The sequence below is a fragment of the Ceratotherium simum genome, chromosome 3, assembly GCF_057802395.1.
Source record: "Ceratotherium simum simum isolate JZ-2026a chromosome 3, ASM5780239v1, whole genome shotgun sequence".
In the NCBI taxonomy this organism is placed as follows: domain Eukaryota; kingdom Metazoa; phylum Chordata; class Mammalia; order Perissodactyla; family Rhinocerotidae; genus Ceratotherium; species Ceratotherium simum.
This window is the reverse complement of record NC_141902.1, coordinates 96,823,113-96,832,336: the sequence shown is the minus strand read 5'-3', so window position 1 is coordinate 96,832,336 and position 9,224 is coordinate 96,823,113. Positions and strand designations below refer to the sequence as shown.

General features: G+C 46.2%; 1 protein-coding gene across 1 annotated transcript in view; it reads right to left on the bottom strand.

Annotated features, from left to right (window-relative positions):
- Positions 1–6,293: 6,293 nt before the first annotated feature.
- Positions 6,294–9,224, bottom strand: part of TMC3 (transmembrane channel like 3) — a 42,519-nt gene continuing 39,588 nt past the window's right edge. The window contains exons 21-22 of the mRNA XM_004432001.2: positions 8,853–9,108; positions 6,294–7,734 (exon numbers count right to left, since the gene is read on the bottom strand). Of these exons, the coding sequence (XP_004432058.2) occupies positions 6,894–7,734; positions 8,853–9,108 (1,097 nt within the window). The 3' untranslated portion in view covers positions 6,294–6,893. The remainder of the gene's footprint in view (positions 7,735–8,852; positions 9,109–9,224) is intronic.

Here is a 9,224-nt window from a genome sequence, read left to right as displayed (position 1 = left end):
TGTGCCATTGTGATGGGCAAGTGAAGTAATGCATGTGAATATTCCTAGGAGTCATAAAAGACCAATAAGTTAACCACATTTAAAAAATTAAGCACATCAAAAATATCATAAAAAGTCGGATAATAATCTGAGGGAAAAATTGGAGCATATTTTAACTAAAAGTAAGTTTTCTTAATGTGCAAAGTGCTCTTACAAATGATTAAGAGATTTTTGAACAGCCCAACAGACAAAAAGAATGCATCAGACATGAACAGACACTTTGCAGAAAAATAAATTGACATGGCTAATAAAGATAAGAAAAGATGCAGAACGTCCCTCATAGTTAGGGATTTACAAATCAAAACAAGCGGGCACTTTTTACACCCATCTGATGGGAAAATATGAAGAAGTTTGTTAATTCCGTGTGTTGGTGAATGTATGGAGAAACAGTTGTTTTATACACTGTGGGTGAAAGTGTAAATTTATGTGACCTTCTGGGAGCAAAATAACAAATTTTAAAATTTTAATTTATTTGTCTTTTTTTTTGCTGAGGAAGATTAGCCCTGAGCTAACATCTGTTGCCAATCCTCCTCCTTTTTTGCTTGAGGAAGATTAGCCCTAAGCTAACATCTGTGCCCATCTTCCTCTATTTTGTATGTGAGACGCCACCACAGCATGGCTGACGAGTAGTGTAGGTCCACACCCAGGATCCAAACCTGTGAACCTGGGTTGCTGAAGTGGAGCATGCTGAACTTCACCACCACACCATGGGGCTGGCCCTGAATTTATTTGTTTTTTGACCCAGCAACTCCTGCACAAAGATGTATAAGATTGATTTTGCAACTGGAAACAACCTATTTGTCAATAGAGTAAACAAAGTTACAGGATATTCATTTAGTGGAATATTATGTAGCGATAAAAATAATGTGGCACAGATGAAGGAAGGTGGGGCTGGAAGAGATGGGGAATGCTCAGTAGAGCCCAGGCATGAGTCTAGAAATATGAGTTGATATGAGTAGACTATTCTAACCAAGAGCAATTTACTTTCTATGAAGGAAAAAATGGTATTTAAAACTTATCTTTAAAAATAACTTAATATTATTTAAATTCTTACCCTCTCCCAAATAAGATGTTTTATATGTGTACTGACAGGGAATAATATCCATTATATATATAAAGTCAAAAAATGTAAATTGAAGGACAACAGTATTGTAGATAAGAGAGGCAGTGCTCAAGTCAGATTGCCCGGGTTCAGATCCCAGTGTCACCACTTAATAGCTGTGACCTTGGTAAGTAACTGACCATTCCAGACCTAAGCATCGTATCCTTATTTGGAAAATGAGAAAAATAATAGTACTAACTCACAGGGTTGACATATGGCTCAAAGGATTTAATAAATGAATAGCAGTTAGAATGGTGCTGGGCATACAGTAAACATTTATATATAATATCATATATATCATATGCATATCATATACATATATGTCTTAAGTGAGAAAGAGAAATAACTAGAGATGTGCTTGTATATGTTTATATTTTATGTTTATATATGTTGTATATGTTTATATATGTATATGTTTAGAATATTCACTTTCTAGAAAGGTGTAGAATAAACTGTTAGTAGGGAGTAATGCCAAAGGACATTTCATTTTATGTCATCATATACCGTTTAATTATTTTTAATTACTAACATCTAGGACTTTTTAAATTTAAAAAGCCTCGTTAAAAAATTCAATGTGGGGCCGGCCCCGTGGCTTAGCGGTTAAGTGCGCGCGCTCTGCTACTGGCGGCCCGGGTTCGGATCCCGGGCACGCACCGACGCACCGCTTCTCCGGCCATGCTGAGGCGGCGTCCCACATACAGCAACTAGAAGGATGTGCAACTGTGACGTACAACTATCTTCTGGGGCTTTGGGGAAAAAAAGAGAGGAGGATTGGCAATAGATGTTAGCTCAGGGCCGGTCTTCCTCAGCAAAAAGAGGAGGATTGGCATGGATGTTAGCTCAGGGCTGATCTTCCTCACAAAAAAAAAAAAAAAATTCAAGGTAGAATATTTCTGTAAAGCTGCAGCTTGAGACCCTGTCAGGCTAGGGCCTATTAGGATTTTGTTGGGGATTAAACACGATGAAAACAGAACTTAGGGAAAGTAAGTCTTGCTGTAGAAAGTGACTTTTGTTAGACATCAAACATTTAAGAGATTTTTATAGCTATCAAAATGGAGCATGGGTTTTAAAATTTTTTTAGTACTATAACAGCCTTTAATCTTTGCTCCCAGGAAATGGAAAGCCCTGGGTATGTGAACTATTTGGAGAAGCAAGTTGTTGATCCCTGAAGCCTCTGACACACTGGCAGCAGGAGACTGGCGAGACCAGGGAGCCTTGGGTAGGCCTCAGGTCTGGTGGCCTCTGGAGGCCAGGCCGGGGCGGGTTGGGCAGCTGGCTAGAGCCGAGGGAGGGTGGGGCAACCACACAGCTGCTCGGCAGGCCTGAGCAGCCACAGAGTTTGCAATCTGCTTGAGGCTGCAGTTGAGAGCTGATAGGGAGGAGGAGTGCCTGAGCTCTGGAGATCCCATTGATCAGAGCCCCTCCCATGAGGTCCTCAGGCCTCTGAGTCACCCAGCTGTCCAGAGCAGACTTTTGCTGAAGTGCTATTTGAATTTTAAATAGGTGTATATGGGCTATGGGGCCCAGTGACTCTAACCCAAACCCCCGCCAGACCACCAAGCGGATAGGCCCAAGAGTCCAGGTGCTCCCTCCCGTCCTGAAAGCCCCTGGATGGAGGATTTGCTTTCTACTGGGACACTGAGGAAGAACTGTCTGCCTGTTTACAGAGTCAGCTCAGGCAGCTGCCAGGTGAGTCTCCATCTGTAAGCATGAATCTGTTTATTCTTCACTTTGCAACAGCTAATTGTTCCTCAGCACTTACCATTTGCCAGCCACTATCCTAAGCACTTTACCTGTATTGTGCCATTTAACCCTCACAACAGTACTACAGCCTTATGAGGTGACGACAGGTTTTACACGTTGAGAAACAGGATCACATAGGGTGTCCAGGGCTACATTGCTAGTATGTGGCAGAGCTGTGGCACACACCATTTCTATTTCTGAAGGTCACGTCTACTCATATGCTTTACTGGTTCCTACCTCCTGTAAGGATACACAGTGTTTACCATGAAATGGGTGAAGAGTCAAAAAACAAAAAACCACAAACTACAAACCCTAAAAAGAAGGAAAACACACACACACAAACACACACACACAAAGTAGCTAGAAAATAGGAACACTACCTCAGACTAGGGAAGTTAGTCTTTTGGAGATGCACAGAAAATTTTTCTCTAAGTTCTCTGGCATTCACCAATTTGGAAACATAAGGAGTGACCAGGGAGGCAGCCTTAGGTTACTAAGATTTTTACCAGACTATTCTTATCAAGGGGAATTCACTCTATATGTTTAATGGATACAGTTGTTCTGATTTCTGAGCCCTGAGAGGAGTTTGTTATATAGCTATTTTTAGGAGAGATTATTAATAATAGTGTGGATCGTATCCTCCATGATAGTTTGACCAAAGGGCAGACAGGAATCACCTCCCACCCCGACCCCTCCATGGACCATGACTAAAAGCCAAAGGAATCTTGTGAAACCACAGTTATGCAAAGGCATTTTGATAGTGTAGGTGTGTGGCTTTCTGTTGCTGCAACTTAGATATAAGGGCGAGAGTTGATGGTTTCTTATTGTCAACAGAAAAATGAGCCAAGGTATTGGATAGGCAATCCATTCACAGAAGAGAAAATGCAAATGGCCAGTAAACATAAGGGAAAATGCTAACAATCTAAGAAATGCAAATTAATGAAAATGATATGTATTTTTTTCACCAGGTTGGCAAAAATTATATAGCGTGACGGTATCAAGTCTTGGTGAGGCTGTAAGAACAATGGCTGTCTTCTCTGCAGAGGGAGTGTGCACGGTGTCTGGGCACATGGAGACTAATAAAGGGGCAGCTAGTGAAACTGAACATGCTTGTCTCCTGTGAGCTAGGGATTTCTCTTTTAGGAGCACCAGTATCCACTTCTACAAGTGCAGCAGAAGCCATGTAAAAAAGATGTTTAGTGCAACATTATTTTTAGCTGCAAAGATGTGGAAATGATTTCAATGTCCATGGATAAGAAATGGATAGATAGTTTATTCACATGATGAACTACTATGCAGCAGTCATAATAAGCAAGCTTGACCTATATATTTCTTCAACCTCAAAAGCATAAATATGGACAATACATGCAGGACAATAGCATTTACTTAAGTAAGACATGCTGACATATTGTTTATGGATGCTTACACATAGATATTTACACACACACGTACACAACGTAGGTAGCAATAAACAATTGACCAAATGGACGTATACCAAACTCCAGGTAGTGTGAGGGGAATGAAACTAAGTGTGGAGATTAGAGTGGACTCTGATTATTTCTGTAGTATTTTCTTTAATAATAATAAAATGACTAAATGGAAATAAAATGTCAACAGTTGTTGATGCAGTGGGAACATAGGTGCTTGCACACTAGTCTTTGTACTATTCTGCATCTTTTAAATTTCTCTAAATTAAACAGAGCCCAATACTAAGTGCCAGAGTGCACGGGAGCTGTGTTGCACACTAAAAGGTGATAAACATACTTGCCACCTTGGGTGTGTGTTGGCAACACTCATGCTTTCTTAGGAATGTTGCAGAGCCTGCTTGTCCTCTGATGCTAATGGAGCGCCTCCCACAGAGACACAGGAGCTCCCACAGGCACCTGGAGGCAGGGCCGGGCTTTTCCAAAATGTGTGCCACTGTCCAGGGAGCTCCAGGCCACAGCCCCAGACCAAGCACATGAAAGAGGGGACCCTCCTCATGAGATCCCTCTAGACACCTCTATCGTGAAAGGACATGTCCATGGCATTGTGGAACGTTTCATCCTCCTGGATCTGTCATGGGAAGAAATTTGAAAATATGTGCACACATCTGCATGAATTTGGGGAGGAGTGTTCATCTGTGTCTACTTTTAAAATGGCATTATTTATGCTGGGTTTTTCTTTTTGGTTAGAATTGGCAGTTGAGCTTAGAACGTAATCCTGTTACTATGTCATTTGTGACCCATTCATTAGTACAGTTCATTCATTTATTCATTCACCCATTCACATTCAACAAATGTGTATTAAGTATCTACGGTAGGCAGCAGTCTGAGATGGCCCCCAGGATTCCTGCCCCCTGGTGTACGTTTTCTGTAAAATCTCCTGTTGAGTGTGCTGGCACTTGTGAATATGGTGAGATATCACTCCCATGATTAGGTTCCATTACATGGTAAAGGTGAAGTGATTTTGAAGATGTAATGAAGATCTCTGACCAATTGACTTTGAGTTAATCAAAAAGGAGATTACCCTGGGTGGGCCTGACCTAATCAGGTGACTCCTTTTAAAAGAGAGTCTAGGCCTTCCCTGGAAAAAGAGATTCAAAGCTGAAGAGGCCCTCTCTTACTGGCTGTCAAGATGCAGACAGCCATACTGTGGAGAGGGCCCAGCAGGGAATGTGGCAGCCTCTGGGAGTGGAGGGCCTCAGTCTACAACCTTAAGGAAATGAATTCTGCCAACAGCCACATGAGCTTGGAAGGGGCCGCCTAGCCTTAGGAGAAATGCTAGTCCTGGCCAACACCCTGACTGAGACCCTGAGCTGAGCACCCAGCTTAGCCACGTCGGACCTCCTGACCCATGGACACTGTGAGATGAAATGTATGTTTTAGGCCGCTAAACTTGTTATGCAGTGATAGAAAATGAATACAATATCGATTACGTGTCAGTAATTGAGGATGCAGAAAGGAAGAAACACCATTCCGGTCCCAAAGGCACTCACAGTCTGGTGGAGGAGACAGAAAACTTATAGACACAATTTAGAGTGAAAAGAGTTATCACGGAAATAGGAACAGGGGTGTACTTCCGGCTGACCACGGCCGACTAAACACACAGTGCTGCCAAAACCCCGAGTAATGCCAGCAAAAAAGGCGTCAGCCATAAAGGGGAGAGAATGTGAAGTGAGGAGGGACAACTCTGTTCTTTCTGCCATAAAGCTGGAATGTTCCGTGGCCGTGAATTCCTCCTCCACCTACCACAGGGAGGAAGCCCTTGGCAGTAGGAGAAAGTGAGTCAACAAACAGAAATGGAGCTGAGAGGTGACAAGACAGAATCCTGAAGATGTTTGACACCCTGGGTCCAACTGAACCTGAGGCCTGTTGATTCCCATCCTTCCCAGGTAAAGGAACCAATCAACCTTGGAGATTTTACCTCCAATCCAAGTGTCCTAATTAATATAAATACATAGCGCAGTAAACAGTAGATTGAGCTCTCAATAAGTTTTAATCACTCTTGTCATTACTAAACTGATTATGCATATGAACTAATTAAGCACTGTGGAATCTTGAAGGGCAGCCACCTCACTCCTGGGTGCTTCTCAGGAGGCCTGAGTTTTGTCTGCTGAAAGAAGGCATTACAGTGCAGACAGTGCCCTCAGGACTCAGGACAGGCTCAGACATCTCCCGTGAGGCCTTTGTGGCTGGGAGGGGCCATCCGGCTTGCCTGCGATCTGTGTCATCCTGAATACAGGCAAAGGACTGAAGTTCTTTGAAATGACGGCCTACTGTGCCAGAGGTGCTGGACAGAGAGAGACCCCTGGCAACAGCCCACTTGTGTGTGGTGGTTGTAGGCTAGGGAGTCGGAGTCCTCTGAGTCTCGGGGTGCAGCCAGCAGCTGACAGGCCTGGAGACGCCCTACAGGTCTCTAACACCCACCAGGTGTGTTCGTCTCTTTCCAGAAAGGACCACACCTGTCAGACCACACCAGCACTCCCACCGGGCTCTGACCTCTATGGACGGGACACCAGAAGGAGCCCCTAGACATCTGAACAAATCAGGTCGTTCAGATCCGTGGCCAGCTCCTGCCTGGACGTGGCCTTCCTCCTGCCGAGCTGGCCTGCAGACCTCGAGAACTTGCCCTGGCTGCGGGTGATCTGGAGGTACTGGTCAGTGCTGCTGTTCTGCTGGTCACTACTGGAGGCTGCTGACACGGAGTCAGATTCCGTGAGGGATGGCTCGAACCTGGGCTTCCCTCTGGGCTTCAGAGGGTGCTGTGGGTACTGGAAATTCCGGGAGCGTGGCTTTTTGTGCACATACATAAGCCTGTCAAGACCCTCAAAACCGTCGTGCCAAGACTTGTGGTGCCTCCGTGCCTGGTGCTCAGGAGCCAGCGGCTGACTCGCTGACCTCTCGCCAGCGTACACGTGGGGAGCCCCGCGGAGGTCTGTCAGGGAGCGTGGCTGGAAGGACCACTTGATCAGCTCTCTCCTCAGCATCTCCTCTTCCTCTTCGCTCAGCTGTGGAGAGCGAGCCTGCTGGGGGCCCCGGGACAAACACTGTCGCACGTTCCTGGGGTACATCTCCACGACGTCCCGTAAGGCATCTATCTTGAAATGTCTTTCTGGCCGGAAAGTTGGGTGTGTTTTTTTGTGAGCGTCACGTTCACTGACGATATAGTATCTGGGAGCGTGGGGCCTATGACCATGTGGCACCGGGGCCGAGACCCCCGGTCCATGAAGGGGAGGGTTGATTTGCTGAAAGTCTTTTCGGTAAAGAGGTTCCGAGTGAATGTCTTCCGTGTGCTTTGTGAGTGTCGCAGGTGTGCAGGATCTGTTCCTGTGACGGTCTCCTGTGCTTGCACACGGGCCACGTGGACACCTGTAAGACAGAGGTGGTCAAGCCCCCATGGCCTCGGTGCTCTCAGAGCCCCACCCCTTCCAAGCACCGCGAGCCGGGGCAGCAGATCTCTGCATTTTCACTGAACTGGTCCCAGTGTTGCTGGGTGTCCCATGGATGGCGTGCACAGGCACATCTCCAGACGTCTTCACTGCTGGAGTTCTCAGAGCCCTTACTGTGATGACGGGCACCGTGAGTCTCCACGGAGCAGCGAGGGCAGAGAGTGTTTTGCTACTATGTTTCGTCATGGAGCCCTCCTTTTGTCCATGAGCACACAGTGGGACCAATATTTGTGGAGCACACGTGAGGAAGAGTGCTCCTCACCGTCTCCGCCACGCAGCCGTCCAGCCTCAGCGGCACCTCACCCCGGGCCCACCCGGCTTGGTTGGAATCCCTCCTCCTTGTCAAGGCCCCATAGAGACAGGAAGACAGCTCCTCATACAGCAAGATTTCCACTTCTCTGTTAACTTAGTCATTGTCTTTAAAAAAAACCCTAAACTCCCTGAAATCAAAACCCCCTGTATTTCGTCTATATTGCTTTCACTGTGCTACATTCAGATCAAATGTAATTCTCCATATGAGTCTGGGTCAGTGCGTCCTTCTGGACTTCATGATAGGAATGCAGGGTCCTCTGCTTTCTTATGTGTGAGGCTGAAACAATTGACCCCATGTAACACAGAGATGACCTTGCCAATAACTTGGCCAGCCTAGAGCTAAAATATATAAGATCCTGCCAATAATATGGCCAGTCTGGAGTTAAAAAATAAAAAAATTTTAAAAGGCATTTTCTTTTCTTAGGCTGTAGAAATACATACCCTAGGCTGGCAAGAAGGCTTGCTTACAGGTTCTGTGGTAGAAGGCCTAGAAGAATTTGTCCTGTTTGACAAACTTTGTCCCTCTGTTTCTTCTCAGTACCAGCGGTCAGTCTCTTGACCTCGTGGCCTTCTGGCAGAATCGGAATTAATGGCCCTGGCCTCCTGAAACTGTTAGGGCCTTCACATCCCTACGGGCTCTTTATTCCACCCTTTATGGCTCTGGGCCATCCCTGGTCGGTACACGGTCAGCGGGGAGGTTTCCCGCTGTGCTGCAGGTAAGCTCACCTGTTGGTGTCTGGCTCCGGCCGGGATTTGGAGATGCCAGGAAGAGGCGAGCTAGGACTGCTGGTCCCTGGCCAGGGACTCTGGGGTGTGGGTTGGGTGACGGTCTCTACCCTGCCACTTTTGCTGCTTGTTGAGTCAAAATTGACCACGTTGCCATTGTTCTGGGGTGTCGCCAAGGGAGCCGAGGATAGCTGGCTGCCCAGATCCATGTCCTGTGGGAGCCTCTTGGTGCTTTCATCCTGGGTTTGGATTCGGGCTGTGGGAAGAGGCAGGGCCGTGAGAAGACGGCTCTGGGGTGGCACATCCAGGCAGGTTCAGCTGCAGGTGTTGGGACTTCCAGCAGCGGGGTCTACGGACAGGCGTATGCACTTG